The sequence below is a fragment of the Gymnodraco acuticeps genome, unplaced genomic scaffold (assembly GCF_902827175.1).
Source record: "Gymnodraco acuticeps unplaced genomic scaffold, fGymAcu1.1, whole genome shotgun sequence".
NCBI classification, from domain to species: Eukaryota; Metazoa; Chordata; class Actinopteri; order Perciformes; family Bathydraconidae; genus Gymnodraco; species Gymnodraco acuticeps.
Genome location: NW_022990225.1, coordinates 583,418 through 607,547, shown reverse-complemented (window position 1 = coordinate 607,547; position 24,130 = coordinate 583,418). Strand labels below are relative to the sequence as shown.

At 40.8% G+C, this 24,130-nt stretch overlaps 1 protein-coding gene across 6 annotated transcripts in view; it reads left to right on the top strand.

Moving 5' to 3' along the window:
* The window catches only part of atp2b1a (ATPase plasma membrane Ca2+ transporting 1a), a 40,808-nt gene that overhangs the window by 9,678 nt on the left and 7,000 nt on the right, over positions 1–24,130 (top strand). For 4 of the 6 annotated variants that reach the window (XM_034218869.1, XM_034218870.1, XM_034218871.1 and 1 more), the window contains exons 1-18: positions 562–754; positions 9,921–10,118; positions 10,308–10,565; positions 10,741–10,866; positions 12,999–13,160; positions 13,701–13,739; positions 15,692–15,844; positions 15,995–16,209; positions 16,623–16,865; positions 17,594–17,835; positions 18,259–18,496; positions 21,152–21,331; positions 21,427–21,514; positions 21,612–21,718; positions 21,872–22,063; positions 22,898–23,111; positions 23,202–23,413; positions 23,575–23,682. In XM_034218869.1, coding sequence (XP_034074760.1) covers positions 562–754; positions 9,921–10,118; positions 10,308–10,565; positions 10,741–10,866; positions 12,999–13,160; positions 13,701–13,739; positions 15,692–15,844; positions 15,995–16,209; positions 16,623–16,865; positions 17,594–17,835; positions 18,259–18,496; positions 21,152–21,331; positions 21,427–21,514; positions 21,612–21,718; positions 21,872–22,063; positions 22,898–23,111; positions 23,202–23,413; positions 23,575–23,682 — 3,168 coding nt within the window. Of the gene's footprint in view, positions 1–276; positions 755–9,920; positions 10,119–10,307; positions 10,566–10,740; positions 10,867–12,998; positions 13,161–13,700; positions 13,740–15,691; positions 15,845–15,994; positions 16,210–16,622; positions 16,866–17,593; positions 17,836–18,258; positions 18,497–21,151; positions 21,332–21,426; positions 21,515–21,611; positions 21,719–21,871; positions 22,064–22,897; positions 23,112–23,201; positions 23,414–23,574; positions 23,683–24,130 lie in introns of those variants that run through there. The other 2 variants (XM_034218867.1, XM_034218868.1) reach the window with 1 other exon arrangement.

The window sequence follows — 24,130 nt, the reverse complement described above, 5'->3', positions numbered from 1 at the left end:
AAAACAGATATGGTAACATACATATCATTTTGATCATGCTACATTAAAAATAGGTCACTAAAGAAAATACAACAATAATATCCTCATTGAGTAAGGTTCATAGGTAATAATAGTCACATGTTGATAACAAGAGTGAAACTAAACATAAACAGTTTGTGCAAATATGTCACTTGTCAGTGCGATATTAATAAATGTATGTGGATCCCTGCTGTTCATGTGAAAAAACACCCGGTAGTGTTACTTATCTTTCTTTTATCTTTGCTCTTCTCTTTTCAGATCTGCATGCATGGTGATCATCTCCTCTGTGGGTGATCCAGTCACCATGAGAGACTAGGAACTCAGCTCTCCTAGGGAAATGGCTTGTTTTGTAATATCCCTGCCCTGCCTGCCATATGACTCCAGCTGCCTCTGAAGGTCCCGTCAGCTGTTTATGGGAACTACCACTGTGTTCGCTCCCTTGAGGATTTAAGCTTTTCCAGGACAACACTTTCTTTTTTTTCCACCCCTAACGTCGAGCCGGGGCAGCAACGCTTTGCAACAGAGTGAGGAGGCGGCGAGACAATGGCGAACAACTCGTACAGCGGCGTGAAGAACTCCATGGTGGAGGCCAACCACGATGGAGAGTTTGGCTGTTCGCTCAAAGACCTACGCGCCCTCATGGAACTGAGAGGCGCAGAGGCCATAGGCAAAATTGGGGAATCTTATGAGGATGTTCAAGGACTCTGCAACCGGTTAAAAACATCACCTATAGATGGTAGAGTAATGTTTCCACTACACAACATAATTACATTTAATTAGATTAAATCCAAGATGTTTTCACAACAGTGAACGTTGCTGTTGGAATGCTAATGTGGTGTACACATAGTTTAGTTGGCGTGTCATTGGCCATATCATCCACATTGGGGATGACTTGACATCACTTCCTTTGAAAACTTATATGCCAGACAGGTGGCTGTGCCGGCTGGCTCTGACCTGGGCCAGTCCTGCTCTATTTCAAGGCCTGTGGATATGTCCCTGACACCCTCCCTCTCTCCCTTTTCACCTCTGTCTGTGCGTGCGTGTCTGGGTGTCTCTGTGTGCTTCAGACAGAGCAGCTGTCTGCCTGGGCTCAGCACCAGGCTGCAGGTACATGTGGCGGACAAAATGGGAAGCTTTAAGGCCGGGTAGTAATGACTTGAACATGGTAGGGAAGCAGTGAGTTCATCTAATGAATGTCTCTTCTGTGAAACTTGTGTATTTCGTCTTCATTAGGACCCCAATGGTGGTTGAAAGCTCCTTTGCCCCTTTTCTCTCAGTTTGTCTCTCTATAGACCGGCCGCCTAATCGCCAGTATGACCTTGACTGAACTCTTATGGGAGGGGATTTTCAGTTTGATCCCAGATTAAAACGGCACCGCATATTCACTGTAGCAGAAACAGTCCTCTTTGCTTGCTGTCTCACAGCAAGCAAAGAATGTCCTGGGCATCAACAGCCCAAAAGGAAAGCAATACATTCCATGCTATAATGCATTTCTCAATCAAGAATCACCACCTCACTATTTCATTCTTGACCTTTCATTTATTGGCAAAATGGTGTAAAAGCCACACCATGCTTTCGCCTCTTTCATTGTCTGTTATACAGGCCAGTAGGCCATTGTACGAGCTGAGCAGAAATACCTGAATAGGAATTTGCCTGTTAGGAGAGAATGAGTTGTTCAAACATGCATGTGGCTTTGTCAAGCTGGAGAAGGAGAGTCCTGTCATATTTGTAGCATGCCTGACACTAGTTGTTTCATTAAGTGTGAGTGTACCGCCCCCGCTTCTATCTAATCTATGCTATAAAAAATGAAAGGGGTTAGTCAAGTCCCATTTTAGCTTTTTCAGCATTTTCAAGCAAAAGAAGAACAAGGTATTGGTTCTTCTTCTGTAGGTGGCGCCCGTGTAGGTAAAATAACAGAATACCGTAAGCATGTTTGGAATATTAAACTACTTTCAACTCCTGCCTTCCCAGTACTATCACCAGTCTGTATTCACCATCATCAAACATGTTCTTACATATTTTATTGAGAGAATATAATATTATTTCTAGATTGCAAGTGATTTTTTTTTTCATAAAACGGCTTTATACTTAACGAAGAAAAGGCAGCTTTTAGACATTTTTAAATGAACTATTTTACTTCTGTTGTGATTTGCAACTGCACTCTACTGATCAAATTGGTCCACATTTAGTTTCCCTTCGCAGCAGGAGCTGTTTCAGTTGGCACGCAGCCACTGAGTTTTGCCACTTGCCTACAATCGGCTCATTCGTCATAGGATTGAGAAATTAAGCCATCATTTAAGATTACAGCAGCTTGACAATTGAAAAGGGATTTCTAATTAGTTGGTTGGTCATTTTTTCAAACCTCTTAAGCCAATCCTTTGCTAATCTCCCACATTTCCAAGCTCTTTTTTCCACCCGAAGAAGTTTGACTGAAGTTCTCTGTTGCAGCTGTACCAATCTACTTTGACTAGTTTTCAGCGTGGTCTTCTTGTTGGATTTGGCTTGATGTTATGATGAGGCTGAGTATCTAACATCTCCCAGTTCTCTCAGATTGATATCCACTGGGCTGTGATTTAAATAGATTTAACATACCAATTCTCAGAGTTTGAAAGAAATGTATTAAACCCACTGTTCCACGCATTCTAAATTGTGATCATGAAAACTGCCAAAAGCTTTTTCTTTTAAAATCAATCTCTTCTTAACTTTTATAGTATGCTGTCCTTCTCAAACAAACCCTGTTTCCACATGGGAAAGAGCCCCTTGTATGCTGGAAATACCAAAATGCTGTTGCCGGGGCCTTATTTACTTTTGCGTTACTTCCTGTATGCATGCAGGCTTTTTTTTCTTGCGCTTACTCTGGTTGAGTAAGGAACTGTGAGGAAATAAGTACCTTTTTAAGTTTCAGCTTACCGCCCCTGTTAATCTCTTTTTTCAGCTGTGTAGTGGGTTATATAAATATTAGTAACATTTAAAGGGGAACTCGTCCGTGCTTTTACACCAAAATCAGTCATGGGGAGTACTACTCATCTTGTGGAAACAGTTGTATAACGTTCTCTTTCGCTCTTGTAGGATGCTTTGTCAAGCCTGCGAAAATAAATCGAGTGATGTGTCACCAGAGTTACCTTGGCTTGGGTTTAGAGATAACGCATTTGAACTGGAAGCCTGCATTACTGTACGTACTCGGTGCATTTAGTTGAAAAGACATGGATGCTCTACTAGGCAGGGATGGTCAAATGAAAAGGGCTCTTGCATTATGGCAGTCAGTGTAGGATCTATGTTTATGCTGCTTTTTTATTGACTATAACTCCATTTACAAAAAAAGGAGGTACGCAGAGCTGAGGGACTTGTTACTTTTACATCAAGCGAAGCTAGCTGTATGGCTTCTACTTATGTTTCAAGATCTTTCTTGATGATTCAGGAGATCTGAGCCTTTGCCACATCATTTGTGACCATTCTCATTTTTTAAATATGTCCCTCTTCAGCACTAGGTTATTTGTAGGAGCAATACTAAATCACTGGAGTATTTTTATAATAATTTTCCCATCCTTTTAACACAGTATCTCAGCATTGAACAGATCAGTATCATAGTATTTTATAATATATATAATGATATGACTGCCTGCTTATCAAAGGACCTAAGCAATAAGCATTGCTTGGCAACGGCGTGTGGCCGCAAAGTATAGCGCAGCATTATGCATAGGCTTATGTTTATATGAGGGGTCAAAATCCCATGCTCATAAAATGCTCATATACTTTTTTCTCTTCATTCCCCACGCCCCAAATAAATAAATATACCAATTTTAGGAAAAGTAACAAAGTTTAAGCAGTGTGGGTTTTATATTAACAGAGTTACACATATTTCAAGTGTAATAACTGCAGTTTGCCTCCCTGTCAGAATGACAAAGATCCTCAGTGAAGCACAAGCCCATGTTTCACTACATTGTAAGTACAACTTATTAAAAAGATCAGTTCAATGCAACTAATGTCGTCTTAGTGTTATTGCTTGATGTTAAAATTGGTTTGCCATGAATTTAGTGATGGATTGTAAACATTTGAAATGTAGCATTTAAGTGTTTCTCAGTTACTGTTGTTGTTTTAATAAATCAGACACTGATGGTGCAAATTGTTTTTGCGCTGATCAGGGGGTACTTGGCTGAAAAAAGTTTGAGAACCACTGCCATAGAACAGTGGCGAGCCGTGACTTTTATACCTAGGCCCTCTGACCCCCACCCCTTCCCTCGAAAAAGAGTTATTAGTCACAGAGTATACTTCAGCGGAATATCAAAACAACGGCCCGGGGTGCAAAACGCATCAATGAAAGCGACCCTCAACACACAAAACAACACCTGTAAATAACCCAATTTGTGTTCTTTGAAATTGAAAAGGATATTGCATTGTGTTTGTTACTTTCGTTGCAGTTGTATGTCTTAAGTGTAATTTGGCATGCTTTTATTTTGAAGGCGAGTTTACGCTGTTGACAGTTGTTGTTGCTATGGAAACAAGAACAGCTTCACAGCGGGCGGAACTTGTCATAAAGTCCGTGATAATAAAACCCACCCATTTAGAGGGAAGATATGATTGGTCAATTGTACTGTCATTAGACATTACTCTCTCGTTCAGTTACTATAGCCAATCACCAATCTTCTCCTGTTTTCACAGTAACTCGCAGAGACGGCTCAAGGAGCTTCTTTCATTTAACCCTTCACATTCAAACAGAAACGGAATAGGCAGATTCGAAGGATTTATTTCTCTGGAAATGTTATTTTAAATACAATTAAATCAAGTTATTTTGCTAAAACTAATGAAAAATATAACCAAAAATATATATATATATTTTTTTTTTAATGTTTTTAAATATTATTTTGTAGAATATCTTAGGCCCTCAGAGAGGGCCTAGGGGGCCCTGACGGCTCGCCACTGCCATATAATCAATAGCTTTAGCAAACCCTTCTAACACAGCAGCATTTATTTTCTCCCAATGGGATCCACTATTTCCTCTGCATAATGAGACTTATCAAATAGACCAGGCCACTTCGCATCAATATTATTGACAATGTTCCCCAATTTTCCCTTTCACCATTATTCCCTGTTGACTGCTATTTTAACGTGGTCAAATATTTTGGTTCCAGCCTATTGATCAAATTGATTGTGGGCTAAGAGGCTTGCACAATTGGATTGCAATTCACAAAAGGGGACAAGCTCTCTGTATCTACCATCGATACACCACACCCCCTTATTCAATGGGAAGGTTTAGACTGTTAAATGATTATGTTTACTCTACATAGGGCTGGCGTTGCTTGCCTTCATGTCCGATTTTAAAATGATGCGCTTAAATAGGCTTTAGCCAGAGAGTGAATGTAGCATATGGCTAGGCCCTGCTTCTGTTGGTGGAGCTGTTCACTGGGTGCTGCTGATCTAGCTGTAGTCTTTGGATTGAAAGCTATGATTTGTGGGAACAATACAGCCTTTTTCCTGTATTGAGTTATTAACAATGGTAACGGGTGTCCTAGATTGCGGCAATTCGTTTTGGTGATTTTTAGAACCTACGGCTGCGAAGTACTGTACTAATTACATTAAAACCTCATGTGTATTCCCCTATTAGGTATAAATGATGGTACTATACGGTACATACAAGTCAGATATTTAGTTGTTTTATAGATACTCTGCCATGGTCCGTAGTCTAGCCTGCTTCTCCAATATAGCTTTCCAGGTAGAGCATTTTCTTATTCAGTGGTCTTTACAGAATTCCCCTGTGGCATGATATTGATTTGAAGAGTATAAAATGGCATGGTGATAAAAATCCATGGCTATTTTTGGTGGGGAAATGACCGTGCTATAGTAATTAGGGTGCTGCACTATTGCTCCATTTGTTGAGCAAAGCCCTGCTTATTAGCTCAGAATCTGCTTCTCTGCAACTACACACAAACTGCCCTAATCACCTATACATGGGAAAGCAGTATTGAGAAGTAATTAAGGGTAGCTAATGAAGGTAAAATATATTTGATAGAATTCAAGTAGTTTTCAAATATAGCAGCAAAATTGGGAGATTACCCCTATTGTGACCCTTTAGTATTTGAGTAAACTCAATTGTCTCTTGGTGCTGCACAGTTTTGTTGTTTCACTTGGTAAACGAAATATTTAAAAATAGAAAGCGCTTTTTCCTCTATCAGTTCTTCCTTCTTGGTAACTTTTGTGTAAAGCCATATACTCTCGTTTTTACACGATAAAAGCAATTCTATAACTTGAGTAGCAGTTATGGAAATCCCATAATCCAATAATCCTTACACTCTGATTAGCTTAATATCATATTAACATAACCAGAAATCTCCCCATGCTGCTTTTTGTTATACAAAGCAGGGTATTCTGTGCATGAAATGTTTATTATTTGTGATTTCTGATTGTACTAACTAGAGGGTGTGTTGCTGCATCTCTGCATACTCAGTTACACAAAGGTTGTAGAAAGCCTGTTTCCTTTGATCGAGACGGACCCAGAGTGAAGGCTTGCCCTGACCCTCACTGCTGGCTGAATGGACAGAACTCAGAGGGGTCAGCCAGGGACAAGCGTCCAAATTAAATGGTTAATGATTAGCTGCTTGACTTGAGACACACTCAGGGTGCTGAAATGATGTGAGGGGCCAGGGCCAGCCTATTTTCTGTTTGTGTATCCAATGGAAGGTCGACGTCTTGATCGTCCTCTGTCACTTGTGTTTATTGCTATCATGCAAAGGGAAATTGTGCTGTAAAATTGAATAGGGTATTAGCTGTCAGCATGTTTTCATTAGAGGTGTAGAGAATCAAAGCAGACGGTGAGAGACAGCCAGGGAGCAGCGACAGGATAAACCCTGTAACCCTTTTTAAAGCGCTGTGCCGGTGAGTCATCCTCACTCTTCTCACTCCCCTTTTTAGAAAAATATGCGATAGTTTGAAATTGTAATGACAATTACTTAAGGATTTATTTGTCTTTGATTAAGTACACCAAAACTCGTTTTAATTCAGAAATGGGTAAAGAAATATAATATTTTTAATTGAACTAGATCTGTATACATGATCGTAGACAACTTGCACCAGTCTGGTAAATTGATGGAAATTATTTAACTGTGATAATTGTTTTAGGGACATTTTCATATGATTTTGATTGGTAACAACATATCTGTACTTTACCATTATTGCTGTATTAGCATCCAATTAGACTGGTCAATATAATGATCTATTTAATTGAAAAGTGGTAACCAACAAAACCATTTTGTATGACAGGATTTAACACTGATTTAACAACCTACCATAACATCCCTAAAATTATCCGTCTTACTGCAGTGGCTGTGTTTGAACAGCTCTTTGGGATGGGAAATGTTATTTAGTTAAAACATGTGTTTGACTTTACAGTGCCTAAAAGAGAGAAGTGGAACAAAAGATGAAGTTGATTGCCATTTCTGTAGAATATCAGAAAATCCCACAGATTATGGGTTGTAATAATATTTAGTTAATTGATGTTTTTCCAGTGCTCTTATATTTCACAAGAAAGAACAATCAGCACATTGTGTAGATATTAGTGGTGTGACGGTATCCGTATTCGTCCCGTACCGTCACGGTTCGGCACATGTAGTCCACGACGAATACGCCTTTTTTTTACGAGTGGGAAAAAAGTCTGTCATTCAGTGCAGTATCCATTACACTATATATAATCCAGGGGGCGGTATTGCGCCTAAAAGCTGTTTGCCAGCCGCCCTTAAACAACAAATGAAGAACAAGAAGAAACACAACAACAAAACGAACAAAATACAAGAAGAAGAAAAGTTAGTATGGCGATTTCAGATAACACACAGGAGCTAGAACCCACCTGCTTCTTTTAAATTAGCTGTGTGGGAACATGTCGGGTTCCCTGTGGACTACAATAACGATGGAGTGTACCAGTGGTGGATCGGACGAGAACGGTGTGTCGGCGTGGCTCGACAGCGGTGCGGTATGCTAATGGTAACACACGCCAAACATGCTAAATCATATCAGAAGGCATTACCCAGATTTGCCAATCACCGGAGCCCGGCAAAAGACAGCAGCAGTTCAACGCTGTTTTTAAGAAGCCAATAGACATGAAAGCCGAGAGACCAAAATAGATAACGGAAGCTTTTGGCATATGTTTTTCAACGACTTTGCGCTCTTGAAACACTTTCTTATTATTTATGATGTCATATTTTCAAGACATTCTTTTTAGTTTTACAGCTTGATGAAACCTTTTTGTTTGACATCAGCCATTATAGATAATATGGCCATCTGAGTGTACTGTGTATGGTTTTATACAGTTAATTATTCAAAATGTCAGAGTTCCTTATTTTTAAACTGAAACTTGCACTACTGTTCAAACATAAATAACAACAAACCTGGAATAATGCATTTGGGACTTTTTTTTGCTTTTTCTTGTTGTAACGAACCCGTACCGAACCGTGACCCCCAAACCGAGGTACGAACCGAACCGTGACTTCTGTGAACCGTTACACCCCTAGTAGATATGTTATTACACTGCAGGAACAATACAAATTACAGGTTGTTTGATAAATGAACACATTCTACTAATGATTTAATGAAGCTGTTTTAGACCTGTCTTTCTCAGCGCAGTCTAGCAACTAACAGTAACACTTATTTTCATTATTCATGAATCTGCTGTGTTGCCTTCAAGATGTCAGAAGATAGTCAAAAAGGCTGTTAGAATTTCATAATGCCAAAGCAAATGCATTCATGTTGCTTTTTATATTCACCAACAGTCAAAAACCCAAAGTTATTTAGTTCACTCTCGTATAACAAAGAAAATCAAACCATCTTCACATTAGAGGAACTAGAACTGGAGGATTATTGCTTGAAAAATGTCACATTTTTCAGTTCTTCAACTCTCTACTTCAGTTTACACCATCAGTGGTGTGTTTTGACAGCGTTTGTAATGGAGAATTGTCTTATTGGCTGACAAACAGTGTGCCTTTCTCTCTGAGCTGTTGTCACGGCACAGACTCATTATCCAAATGTGGTGTCATGGTTTGCATTGTTCCTCTAGCCTGTTTGTAGCCGTCCTTCTATCTATATGTCTGTCCGTTTCTCCATATGTTGACCCTTCTGATCCTTTTTCCTATTAAGACCAGTGCAGCTTCCCTCTATCTGTCAATACCTCCACTCTTTATTAGTCTCAGTCCCCATCACCCTCCACTCATCCCCATTTTCCTGTCAGTAGCTGTTTCACAATGTCACTCTTCCATGGCCCCCAATCCTCCGCCACACGCAGCTCCATAAAGTCTCCAGAGCCACCCCCACACAGTCAGTCCGCACAGCATGAATAGAACTGAAAAAGTGTCGTGCATCATCAAATGTGCGAAGGCCCTTTTTGAATATACAACTCGGCCTTGAATGTGGAGGCATTTGAATGCGGGGCTCTCTGTGCACACAGATGAATGGCTCTCTGGCCAAGCAGCGTGTGATGTGTCAGAGAGATGACTATAACGGCACAGTAGGTCATACTCTCCAGTCAGTCGTTCATTGTATTTCAAAACAGGTAATGGGATTAGATTTGACCTCTATTGTTCTCCCATTGTTCTAACATGCCTGAAAGAGGTGAAATGTTAGACATGCCCACAGAATGTGTGTCATTGTTGTCGAGCATTGTCGCCTCCTCTGTGTCCGGTCTAAATGCTGATTCCTTTTTAGGTATAATGTTTTTAGAGGCCCAGTGAAAAGAGTACAGCTTACTGGCTTTTACGTTATAGAGATTCTCCTCCTCTGAACTAAACGTCCACAGTAATGCATCCACAGCACATGATTAATGCTCTTTTTGATGTTTTAAGTCTTACATTACATTCCAAGAAACATTTCAAATGAAAATATAACAAATGAAATGCTTTTGTTCTGTGTCTTTCCCTCCTCAGGTCTAAGTGGACAGCCTGGAGACATCGAGAAGCGGAAAACAGTGTTTGGGGAAAATTTGATACCGCCCAAAAAGCCCAAAACTTTCTTACAGTTAGTGTGGGAGGCGCTACAGGATGTCACACTGATTATTCTAGAAGTGGCAGCCATAGTTTCACTAGGCCTTTCTTTTTATAGACCTCCAGATGCCGATAGAGAAAGTAAGCAACACTTCTTTACAGTTTCCATTTATTTTGTTATTCTATGCTCATGTACTGTTATGTACAAGTATATAGGGTATATGTTAAACACATATTTATTGGTTGCTGGTCTGTCGTTAATTTATCTGTGTGGATTTATCTGAGAGTTGTAGGTGAAGCTATATTAACATGTCCCCTGTCCCTCTGCAGACTGTGGAAGGGCAGCTGGCGGTGTTGAGGATGAAACTGAGTCAGAAGCGGGCTGGATCGAGGGCGCAGCCATTCTTCTGTCTGTTATCTGTGTGGTGCTGGTGACAGCCTTCAATGACTGGAGTAAAGAGAAGCAGTTTAGGGGCCTCCAGAGCCGCATCGAGCAGGAACAGAAATTTACTGTCGTCCGTGGAGGACAAGTCATCCAAATTCCTGTGGCTGAGATCGTGGTCGGCGACGTTGCACAAATAAAATATGGTAAGAAGAGACAATGATTTGTTATAGAAGTTATTTAATTTAACAAACATGTTGCATAGATAATACTCAGAATGAATACCATATAATCAAAGATTTATTCAATAAAACAATTTCAGATTTGTTTGTAAACTATTGTTCCTCAAAGTGAACGATGCGCTTTGTCTGTGTGTTTCAGGTGATCTTTTGCCTTCTGACGGGGTTCTCATCCAAGGCAATGATCTGAAGATCGATGAGAGCTCCCTCACAGGGGAGTCGGACCTTGTCAAGAAAACACTAGAAAAAGATCCCATGCTCTTATCAGGTAACATGCAGCCGGAGCTTTATTTAGATTTATTTTATTTAGATTTATTTGGAAATTGAAATGAAGACATCTGCGAAACTGACTGAGCTTAGTTGGTTTCTGTGAGGGAAACTTCTGTGTAGCAGCAATGCAGTGGGAGTCACCGACTCAGGAAAGAGACACGGGAAGAGCAGGAGCTTTGATGTCAAACACTGATGGTTTATTTGGAGCTTCGGCTGGAGAATTCACATCACAAGTCCAAGAGCCAGAGGTTCTGACTTCACGGTAGAGTTGCCACGTCAAATCTGGAGCGCCTCTCTCTCGTTAGCCCATTTAACTGGTTTCACAGAGAGTCATCAACATATTTGAGAAGATAGCCTAAACAGTTGGGAACACTGAGTTACTTGCGTCTGACACTTATGGCCTCAAAGATTTCACACCTTGGAGTCCACAAACACAGAGAAGGAAGTGTCCCAGTGTACCCACAACAATAAACCATCTGTGACCGAGGGTTGCCCGGTCATAGAATGGGAACAACAACATTATGGCTGAAGCAGCCCATCTCCTTAAAGGAGATGACAGACGTCAGGGTTGGTCATGCACGTCATATCTAGGAGTCTCGGACAATTATTTCCCTAACAGTTTCAATAATACAATACACATCATCTTTAAAGTCTGGCTATGTGTGGCTCCAATCAGAATTCCTTTATACGTCCTACCGAGGCAAAACATTTACAATTACAGTCTTTATTTAGTTAAATGATAGATAGTCTTTTTAATCAATTTCATCATGTTTTTATAATTGTATCTGCTATCCTCAGTTTCTTGAAGGACCTATGCTAGACTGAGGCATGTTGTCAGTGAGACCATCGGACTGTACTATCTTGACACTTACATTTAAATCTACATTCAAATTTGTAATGCTAAGGTGTATGTCTTTGGTAACAAACTGGGTTAGAAATGAAAGTGAACTAGTGTCCTTATCCTGCTGCTCAGTGTAATCAATTAGCAGCTTTTCAAAACTCCAGATGTAAACCAGTAATTGAGTTCAGTTTGTGTGTGTCAAGACTCCATGAGCACAAAGCCCCTTTAACACTGTTTGTGCTGTCGCATAGCTTTGTTTTCACTCAGATCCCAGAAGAAGTGTGTAGGGATCCTGAAGAAACACTTCTTGTTTAGTTCATCTGGCTTGCACTGGCATACCTCCAAATGAGTGTGTGTGTGTGTGTGTCTCCCCCACTGCTTTTTAACTGTCCCTTAGCACAGGCTGTATCCCTTCTGCAATCACTCACGAATTGAAGGAAAGCATCCTCTTATTAACAGAGGCGTGAGAGAACTGTTTAACGCTTTTTACTTTCCACTCTCCTGCTCTGTTTCACTCGGTTTTCCTCTGACTTGTTTTGCTTGTTGAAATCAATAAGATGTTACTGTCGTCAGAGAGGGATGGAGACCCAGAGATCTCTAGAGAAACCCTTTTGTAGCCTTTCAGATTCATTAATTTCGCCGACACTGACAATTGGCTTTTGATTAAAGGCTGTTGAATAATGATTTGGAGGATTTTCGCAGCAGTGATTGTGTTTCTCTGTCTTTTTACTTGCAAACGCACCATTCCTTTGTATTTATTGCCGCCAATTGAAAACCGGCATTAAGGTTCTCCTTCTTGTGTGTAGATGGCCACTTAAAAGCTGCTTAAACCACATTTCTTTCTCAGAAAGCAAAGAAATCCAGCTCAGCATTTAGTCTGAACCAAAATGATAAGGTCAAGTTACAGATATGATTAGTCAGCGTTAGAGCTGCAAAACAGTGTTTCCAACAGATCTGAAATATACTTGTGGTGGTAGCCGGGCACACACTGTTCTGATGCACACACACTGCTCTGAAAAAGCAGTGTATGTAAGTAAGGTCTCCCTTTCTGTTGGTGGCTTGTTAGCAGACCCTTCACGCGATAGCAGAGCGAACAGGTACAGGAGGCGTAGAGCGAGGGCTCATTGTCCACTAGTTAATCGATCGCAGATGGCGTCGTGCTCGCGGACAGATAAGATAATAAACCTGGGCAGCCCGCCCAAGTAAAGAATCATTTAGTCAGATTCTTTACATACCCTTCCCCTCCCTTCCTTATTGACCAACGTTTTATTTTCCTCCTCTGTCCAAAGGCACCCATGTAATGGAAGGCTCAGGGAAAATGTTGGTTACGGCTATAGGGGTCAACTCTCAAACTGGAATTATCTTCACTTTACTTGGGAGCGCCGAGGATGATGAGGAAGAAGAAGAAGAAAAGAAAAAGGAAAAAGAGGAGAAGAAGAAACAGAGAAAAAGTTAGTATCCCAACTGTTCTGTTGTTCACATTTGAATAGATATTTACATTTTGTACCTACAGTTTGCATCTCGTATAAAGATTTCCTCATCTTGCATTCAGAATGTTTTATATTGAAAGCAGCAGGCCAGTGTGGAAAGAGTAGCTGACTTAACAAAGTTGCATGTGGACAAAGAACAAAAGATTGTTTCACAAGTTAGATGTGCCTTTTTAGAAGCACAGCAGCAGATTTGAGATCCAGGGCTGGATTGTAGGAGATTAACTCACTTCAAATGATTTTTATTATCGATTTAATCTGAACAAATATTTGAAAATAATTTCCAACAACCCAAGTTAACACTCAAAGTGGTTGTATTATTTCTATTTAATAAAATCACAGCAGCGTTTTTTTTGTTGCGGCAATTTTGAATCACAAAAATAGACATACCTATATACATAATATACAAGCATGCTAGGTTACAATAGTAGTTTAAAGTGCAGATACTGTGTATTGTTCAGCAGTTTGTTTTTACTTAGCATACAATGTATTATTTTGTAACAGACAAGAAGCAGGAGGGAGCGGCGGAGAATCGTAAGAAAGGTAAGTTGCACACACACACACACGCACACACACACACACACACACACACATATTACAAACACTATTACAACCATATATTATCCTTACAGATTAGCATCTACATTTGAAGTTTTTAGCCTTTTTCCTCTTTACATTTAACAGCGATGTAAGTCAAAGCATCAATTTGTTAATAGTTTGCTGCAGTGTATTTTTTTTGCAAGTAATGAGGAGTTGCACATTCTTGCATGTCCCCGTTTACTCTTGATACTGGCTGTATCCATTGTGCTGCCTTGCCTGGCACATTGGGCTTTGAGCAGCAGGTGCTACTGAATCCAGTTATAGCGATTAGTGATGAGGAGATTAAAGCCATGCAACAATTCTGGAGCCAGAACATCTGCTTTCCCACCCATCGTTCTCTCTCTGACTTTTCCTCAGGCCCCCACAATTTGATCTATATTGATGTACCAATCTGAACAATTTAGAGTCAAACTGTAAGGATTTTCCGCCTTACAACAAGGATGATAAGGCTGTTTAGTGGTGGCTCAGCCAGCTAGCTGGGCTTGTGTTCTCGGGCTGGGACACTGATCAGTTTGCTTGGGTCTGTGACCACAACCCTGGCGCTAGTCCCTGGTGCACAGATTCCCTCTGCCTGCCAGGAATCAACAGTAATCCTTTAGACTGAGATTACACAGGCCATGTAAGAGCAGAACAAGCCACAGTCCACAGCAGCTGCAGTAGCCCAGCGTTAATTCCCCTCCTCTTCCTGCTGCATACATCCACACACAATACTACTGTCTACGTCATAGTAAAAAAGAGCTTTAAGCATAGAGCAATTGGAAAAGGACTGCATCTGCTCATACAAAGCAACGTTGCAGAATTGACACCCAGATAGTAATGATATTAAGAGGAGATTGGAAATGTGTCAGTTGTCCTTTAGCAGCAGTTCTAGCGCCAGTGCCCGGCGGAGCTAATGATTTTATCATGAGGAGTGACACGCAGAGACCTGCCCCTGCTGGCCTGCCGGCTGTCTCTCCTCCCTCCTCTGCCATTAGAGGCTTTGCGTTTCCAAGGTTACCTGGTTAGACGTGGGTTTGGGATTCCTGTCAGTTCTTTGTGCAAGGGAGGGGGGTCCGGAGGGATGTTGGGGAAGAGATGAAAGAGATTTAAGGGAATGTAACTGGCCACAGGAGTTGCTGTCGAAGGAGGATTGAATTCCTCTGACAGATCTGAATGCTATTTGCTAGTTAACCTGTTCTTTAAATCTCTAAAGGTGGGAGTATGCTAATTACTCTACCAAATCTTCCAGTTAATTACTGTGCGGTCAGACCACGGCAAACATAATTGCAGTGACATTTCCCAAGTTCCATAGATAAAAGGAAAGCAACAAAAAAACATGCTAATTTGACATCCATTTTGCTCTTGGCAGTCGCTCTTGATTTAATCTATTATCTTTAAATATAGTGTTTTTCATGATGCTTCTTGTAATGCTGTTCTGAAGCAACTTGCTGTGAGTAGTTGGCAGCTAAATTAGATAATCAAATAACTGAAGTCTGTGTTATTTGACTTCCTACAGTTTATTCATTCACTGGTTAGCAGCGTTTTTACCTCAGTTCATGCAAATGTAAGCAAATCGAAAGAGGCTTCATGTGGTGCCTGATTACACATTGCATCTCCTGTGTTCTTTGGGTTATGCTGATTTGTCACAACTGAAAGACACAAATCCTGGTATCTTCTTGAATATCTGAATTTCTAATGAATATATAATGAATATGAATTTGGTCAGTAATGTGTTCCAGATAAGACAAATACATAAACAAAGTGCTGGGACACTGTTTAAACCAAAAACGTTTTCAAATGAATATGTGGACTGGCATGTAGACATTGAACACATAAGAATTTACAACACTAAAATGAAACGGCGGTAAGGTGTAACTGCCAGGTCGTTTTTAAATAGTTCTTGTCCTTTGCTGCAGCTAAAGCACAGGATGGTGCTGCGATGGAAATGCAGCCCCTGAACAGTGAGGAAGCTGATGCAGAGGAGAGGAAGAAATCCAACACGTCGAAGAAAGAGAAGTCTGTTCTCCAGGGAAAACTGACCAAGCTAGCCGTACAGATTGGAAAAGCAGGTGAGAAAAACCTTGGATTCCTGCAAACATGCTACATAGCTTTGTGTCTCCTGATTGTCTGCCATTTTGTTTTGCACATCCAAAATTCGATCTAACCGTTTTATGATTGATTGGTCAATCTCTATCTTCCTTGTCTCTTATTCTCCTCAGGACTGGTTATGTCTGCCATCACTGTCATCATCCTGGTGGTGCTGTTTGTAGTAGACACCTTCTGGATCCAGAATCTTCCTTGGGTCAAGGACTGCACACCCATTTACATTCAGTTCTTCGTGAAATTCTTCATCATTGGCGTCACTGTCCTGGTGGTTGCTGTTCCTGAAGGCCTGCCTCTGGCTGTAACAATTTCCCTGGCATACTCTGTTAAGGTAAAGTCTGCTAGCCAAGTGACCTGTGGCCAGTGCTGACCTGCTTACACTTTAGCCTATTAAAGCTAGCAGGCCAGGCTGTTAGACAAGGAGACTTGGCCATTTGATACCCTAAAGCCAAGCTATGATCCCTGTGCTGAATCTGTTAGCCAACAGAGGGCTTCATCTTTTAAATCTTGCAGCCTTTAAAAATAAATGTTGTCACTCAAATTAAAGTTATGTTCTGGAAAAATCAGTCGTGTACAGAGTAGACATATAATAATAATAATGGATTTTGACGAAAATGTTACGATCCTGTCCGTCAAAATGACGGGCAGTGAAAAAGTCTTGCGCCACCTCTGGTTCAGATACATTTTCCCCTAGTCATGCTGAATTAAGTTGTGTTTAATCATTGGATGTATTGTTTTCTACAGAAAATGATGAAAGACAACAACCTGGTACGGCATTTGGATGCCTGTGAGACTATGGGCAATGCTACCGCCATCTGCTCTGACAAAACAGGAACACTCACCATGAACCGCATGACTGTGGTGCAAGCCTTCATCGGGGAGAAGCACTACAAGAAGGTCCCTGAGCCAGAGAACATCCCCTCCTCCATTCTAGACATTCTAATTCTGGGCATCGCTGTCAACTGCGCATACACTACTAAGATCATGGTAGGTCTGACCAAATGTCTTATAAAACATTATGCCACCATGAATATTGTCTTGTAGAGCTGTACCAAATGTCGTTTACATTTTAAGCTAATGTTGAGGGTTTTTTAAATGTTTATGACATCATTATCCTCAAAAGTAAAAAATAAATTAAATTTGTTTGTGCTGCAGAAAAACATTTCATTTTTTAAATGCAAAGATAATATAGATTGAAGCATAATATTTCACAAGGAAAAAAATAGGGCATTTCGGAAATAGTGACATCTATGTTTTTTCAATAGATGCATTTTGGTAATATTGTAAATACGATACGATATACTTTATTGTCCCCGTAAGGACATTTGTTCTGGACTCCGTCCTGCAGTTCCGCATACATGTACATATACAAACATAGTGGACATTAAGAGACATACACATATCATCAGTCATACACCGTTTGAACAAACACAATACACAGACGCACATACTGACAATGGCGACCTATTGCACTACCCATCGTGGCCAACATAAATGTTTGGTTTGCAAGAGTCTTGCACAGCTGAGATCTATAACATTAATATATTGATGTCATCTTTATCCACAACTGTGCAGAAATACCTGGTACCAATACACTTTTTTGTTTTTGGATATGATTAATAGCGTTATGAATGTTTTTAACTCTTTGGTACAGCCTATTGCAGTGTCCTATTTGGCTTTAGCAAATACTAACTGTCTTCTACCTTTTCTCTCAGCCTCCAGAGAAAGAAGGCGGCCTGCCACGGCAAGTTGGTAACAAGACTGAATGTTCCTTGCTTGGTTTTTCCAATGACTTGAAGCGCGACTACCAGACCATACGCAACGAGATCCCTGAGGAGAAACTCTACAAAGTCTACACCTTTAACTCGGTCCGCAAGTCCATGAGCACCGTGTTGAAAATGGCTGATGGCAGCTTCCGTATGTTCAGCAAAGGGGCCTCAGAAATTCTCCTAAAAAAGTAAGATACATTTTTTTATGTTGGCATTTTAGGGTTTACGTTAATATCTGTCTTCTGTTGGAATTATATTACTGAAAAGACATGCACTAATGTATATGAAGTATGACCAGTGTTTTCCATAAGAATGATTCCATAGATTTATTTGTACTTGTTTTAGCTGGCCAGTCTTCGCAGTAAATGATATGTGTAATGTCTTAAGCAGCTAAGAAGTTCAAGTGCATCCCACCCAAGCCCCTTACTTTGCGATTTAAAAACAGGCGCTCAGAAAATGAGCCTGTAACAACTCTGTAAGCCTCTTAACCAAGCAGGCTTCTTTTTAACCCACAGGGGTGCTTAGAGGGACTACTTACTACCACAGTTAACCATTCAAACTCTTTGTCCTCTCCTCCTTAATCAACATTTCTCAACTTTCGTCTCCTTCAGGTGCTATAAAGTCATGACGGCAAATGGTGAGTCCAAGGTGTTCCGCCCACGGGACAGAGACGACATGGTGAAGAAAGTGATCGAGCCCATGGCCTCAGAGGGCCTGAGGACCATATGCCTGGCATACAGAGACTTCCCTGTCTCTGAGGGGGAGCCTGACTGGGACAATGAGAATGATATTCTCAGTGGACTAACCTGCCTCAGCGTGGTGGGCATTGAAGACCCCGTGAGACCCGAGGTTAGTGGCTTCACACACATCAGCAAGAGGGGACATAACACTTGTTCTAATTTAAACAGAGAGAACGTAATTTCCTACATGAAAAGGCTTTGCTTTAATAAGGGGAACAGTTATCTTCATCACTTGTATTCAATGTGCTAGCACTTTATGCCCTTGGATCCAGTTATGCTGGACATTTCTAGATTAAACTACAGTGTTATCCGGCTATATCAGGAAGCAAAGTTGTTTATACCTGATCCAAAGAGTCTGCGTAAAAGCCAGTCGTCATAGAGAGTGGGTGAGATGCGACGTTATTTAAATATTGGGCTTCATTTTTATTCTTTCCTGGAAGGCATATGTAGTGTTGCACACATTGATGGAATTAGCTCTGTGTTGAGATTAAAAATAGAAGGCTACAGAGAGAAGAACAAACTCTTATGCCTTTCTAACCTCCGCACAGATGGCCAACGGTTATGAGTTCCTGTCTTGTTAAGTTACAGGAACCATTTTACTCCTCTGTTACACCGCAGAAAGGTGTGGGTGGGAGGGAACGGGGGGGTTCCAGAGCTATTTGACCATCAGGAAAGCACTTCTGATGAAGCATCCTGGCAGCTTAATGGGTTAGCTTGCTCTTGTGTGCTGTTTAACACTCAGGCTTTCGGAGTAAAGCAAGACAATTGACTGACAGGAGATGCTGCATCAGCCATTTTAGATAATGATATTGAGGCTTTTGAGGGAGTGGTTCCACAGTGAGACAACTAAATGGAGGTTCGAAATGGAACTGGGCAGGGCTCGAGCGTAAGGACGTCCCATCGTCCCGTGGCCGAAAAAAATAGGGTCGGGGAGGATAAAAAATAATTTTGGGGCGAATTTGGGACGAGAGTTAAAATAAAATACCCTCCTAACTCTACTACGAACGGCGATGAAAATGAAACTGACAGCACGTTTTGTGTAGCACACAGTTATTAAGCCTCCAGTCCTTGTCAACATAAACACACAAAACATTTAGCAACCCGCGAAATACACACACACACACAGAGTACGTAGCTACAGCTGTGCCCGCAAATTCCTGGCCCGCGAATTTGCGGGTCTAGCTATGTACTGAGTGTGTGTATTTCGCGGGTTGAGTGATGTACAATGGCATCCCATGGAGGAATTCTGCAATTTGTTACCGTTACATCGCGAAAACGCACAGCAGAACCAGACCCTGGAGCGCCGGCCTCTTTATTTACTTACTCCTCTTCATCCCCTATGGGTAATAAGGCTGAGATGAGAACTCTCCATCGTATTTAGTCCTTAGCAATATGCTGCGCCTCTCCCCATGTAGGGATGGGTACCGAGCCCCGGTATTAAACGGGCCGGAATTATTAAAGACAGTGGTAACGTTAAGCTCCGACGTTATCAGACTTTTTATCGGTACTGGAGACATTTAAAAAAATATGTCATATGTATTATTGCTACATACACATTATATCGCAGTTTTAGTTTCACCAACTCCGTTTCTAATATGCAATAAGACTACAAAATGCGTCTATGATGTATTTTCGATCTTTCCAATCCAGACGAGATCTCTCTCTCCCGTCTGTGTGCGAGGGGGCGGGCAGTTTGTAAAGGTCTCCTGACTGTGTTACAGACTGTCATCCTGGTTAGTGGTTACTCTGGGTTCTGTCTTCTGGACAGTGTTGGATTTGTTGTTAATTGGATGGGACTTGATTGGATTTAATATTAGAGTAACTTTCTCGTTTGTGTTTTTTTTAAATATATTTGGCCTTTGTTTATGTGTTTGACTGATTTACTCAAATAAAAAGGCAAGGCAATTTTATTTATATAGCGCTTTTCAGCACGTGGCGATTCAAAGTGCTTTACAGATTAAAAGCAAACGACATTTAAGAAATACAGCACAAATACATTATTAAAAAGGCATTTAAGAACAGGCATAATAAGCAAAGGTAATGAAATAAATGAAATAAATAAACACAGCAGGTACAGAATACATGCCTGAAAAGGCATACTGTAGTGTGAGTATGGGCAGCTCAATTAAAAGCAGCGGCAAATGGGTGCGTTTTTAGTCGGGATTTAAAAATAGGAAGTGTTTCGGCGGACGTGCATGATTTAGGCAGTTTGTTCCAAATTGTTGGGGCACAATAAGGTTGATGAATTATCATCTAATGATTTGTATGATGTTTTATTTATGTTAAAGGTCACTTTGAATGATTTTAACTAATGACAATGTAGAAAAACTAATATTTTAAATTCGGGACGGTCCACATTAATTTCGGGACGGCTTAGATTGTATTTCGGGACGGTTCCGGGAGGATGGTGAAAAAAGTTAGTCGAGAGCCCTGGAACTGGGTCATTAGCTCTTGCTAGATGATCTTCTTAAGTCCTTCTCATTTGTTTTGGCTTTTTGCCAGTTTTTGCTGGGCAGGTGGTACACACACAACGTGTGCTGGAAAGATTTGCTTGTGGTTTGAAGGGAGCTTACTACAAGCATTGAGACTGCAGCATATAGTCACTCTATGAATTTAAACCTCACAAAACCTAGAAAATAAGATAATAGCTGCGTATAGATCCGTAGTTGAACATAGCCAATGACCGACTCACAAAACCTGAAATTAAATTTTAATATCAGTGTGATATGCATTACTCGTTCATTGTGTTTCCACTTTCCTGCAGGTCCCAGATGCCATCAAGAAATGCCAGCGCGCCGGTATCACAGTGCGGATGGTGACTGGGGACAACATCAACACAGCTCGAGCCATCGCCACCAAGTGTGGCATCCTACTGCCCGGAGACGACTTCATCTGCATAGAGGGAAAAGAGTTCAACCGAAGGATACGCAATGAGAAAGGAGAGGTGGGCCTCGGCAGCAAATTACTTGACCTCAAAATTGACAGTTGAAAATGCTGCTTTTGGGATTCTATCAGGATTCTATTTTCTCATGTTTCTAGATCGAACAAGAGCGCATTGACAAGATCTGGCCCAAACTACGAGTACTGGCACGCTCTTCCCCCACAGACAAACACACCCTAGTGAAAGGTAAATCGGTTATTCTGGTCTGAGCTAAATATTTTGCTGTTACTAGTTTGTTGTTTTCAAGGATTATTCTGAAAATGTATGTTATACTTTTATCTAGGTATTATTGACAGCACAGTGTTAGAAAAAAGACAAGTAGTAGCCGTGACAGGAGATGGTACCAATGATGGTCCCGCCTTGAAGAAAGCTGATGTCGGCTTTGCCATGGTGAGTTTTGCTATCTTTAATAAGACTTAAAAAGAGGGTCTATTACTTGAAGATGTTAATATTACATTTATTGGTTATTGGTTATATTAGAATGTTTATATATTGTGATCAGATGCAGGCAGATTCTTGAGCATCATCTTTCTTTGTCTCCAGGGTATTGCCGGTACAGATGTAGCTAAGGAGGCCTCTGACATCATCCTGACTGACGACAATTTCTCCAGCATCGTCAAGGCCGTCATGTGGGGGCGGAACGTCTACGACAGCATCTCCAAGTTCCTCCAGTTTCAGCTAACTGTCAACGTGGTGGCTGTCATCGTAGCATTCACAGGAGCCTGCATCACACAGGTCAGCACCAACAGAGTTAATATAAAAGAAAACGCATTGGTCTCGAGCATGAAGGTGGTTGACCTAAACGTTTCTTCACTGGTTCACACTTTAACGGAGTGAAAATATGACCTTGTGAAGATCCAGCTAGGACATCTGAGGGGAAACACAGGGTGTGATGTGATTTTTATTTTACACCATCAAAGTGGCAAAATGTTGTCTCTATTTTGTGCATGTGAAATGACTTTTATTTTGTCTCTGTTTGGTAGTCAAGATAAGCTGGGCACTGCAGCCTAATGCAGTGATTTTAATATCATCTTTTGTATCTCAGCCAGAAGATTGCAGATCTATCTTAAATATTCAATATATTCCCCAGAAATAGTCTTAATTTCCATAACAAGCCTGCCCTGTGGCAATAAACCTTCATCAGTTATACCATTTACATTTGTGTACGGAAACCAAATAACTGACAGTTGTGCTGCAGACAAGGGCATACATTGCTATTTGGTTCACGTCAGTTAAAATCTATTTAATGTATGTGTCGTATTTCCATGGGGTTAGAGATTTGATCCTATGTGTGACTGATAGATGGATTATTTGAATGTTATTAAACATAATTTGATGGTCAAAGATCAAGTTTGTGGGCTTCACTCAAACGCATGTGCTAATTAAGACAATTTCACACACATTTCAAATAGGATAAAATGATGAAGTGATGACATTTTGCACGGACATGGCTATAAACTGCAGCTGGACTGGTAGGCGGAGGCATTCAACCGAGAGGAAGTAATTCCAGTTCATTCCTCCCTCTCTCCCCCCTTCTCAACATAATGTGATGCCTCTCTCTGCCTCCAGGACTCTCCACTGAAAGCAGTCCAGATGTTATGGGTCAACCTCATCATGGACACTTTTGCTTCACTTGCCCTGGCCACGGAGCCCCCTACAGAAGCCCTGCTGCTTAGGAAGCCATATGGCCGCAACAAGCCTCTCATCTCCCGCACCATGATGAAGAACATCCTGGGTCAGGGAGTGTTCCAGCTAATCACCATCTTCACTCTGCTCTTTGCCGGTAAGAACCCATCCAGGGTGCACAGCATGTGGACTTGTTGTGTAAATCCGTCCGTTTATTTGAACACATTGTCTCTGACTGCTCCTGTAGGAGAGAAAATCTTTGATATCGACAGCGGCAGGAATGCACCGCTCCACGCTGGACCCTCTGAACACTACACCATTGTCTTCAATACCTTTGTACTGATGCAGCTTTTCAACGAGATCAATGCCCGCAAAATCCATGGTGAAAGGAATGTCTTTGAAGGCATCTTCAACAACCTCATCTTCTGTAGTATTGTCTTTGGTACCTTCATTATCCAGGTAAAGTACACAGGCATATTTCGGCTTATATCTTTTTTTTGTAAATCTGCTTGGTGACTCATACTGCAAAGAAACATGATCAGTCCCTGAGACTTGCAACCTCTAAATGTGAATCTCAAAGATTGCTCTCTAATGAATTCCGCCTCTTCCTGCTTCTCCAGATCGTCATAGTGCAGTTTGGTGGGAAGCCGTTCAGCTGCGTGGCTCTGAGCCTCGACCACTGGCTATGGTGCACTTTCTTAGGCTTTGGCTCTCTGCTATGGGGACAGGTATGAAGTGACTATACAACTGAGCTTCACCGTCAGTTTGCCAGAGAGAAACAATGGTATGACACTGCCCCCCTGTGGTGGAGTTGGTGTAATGGGTGTCTAATGGTGGCAGATAAATGCAACAGTATGTTGTACTCTTGTAAAGAGATGGGTAAACTCCCAAATTCAAAATGAATATTTTAATTTTAAATAAAATCTGTTGTAGTTATACTTCTCTGTACATAGCTTCAGCCAATCTTCAATTTTATTTAAATCAATCTGAACTGTCAAATGAAATGAATGTCTTTTTATTACTATATATATATATATATATATATATAAATATAAATAAAACACATATATATATATCATTATATAATAATCATGATAGAAGCTGAAATCAGAGATCTAATCATTTTCAGCACTTTTGCTTAAAAATGACTGAAATGTTTAGTTTATTATTATTTCT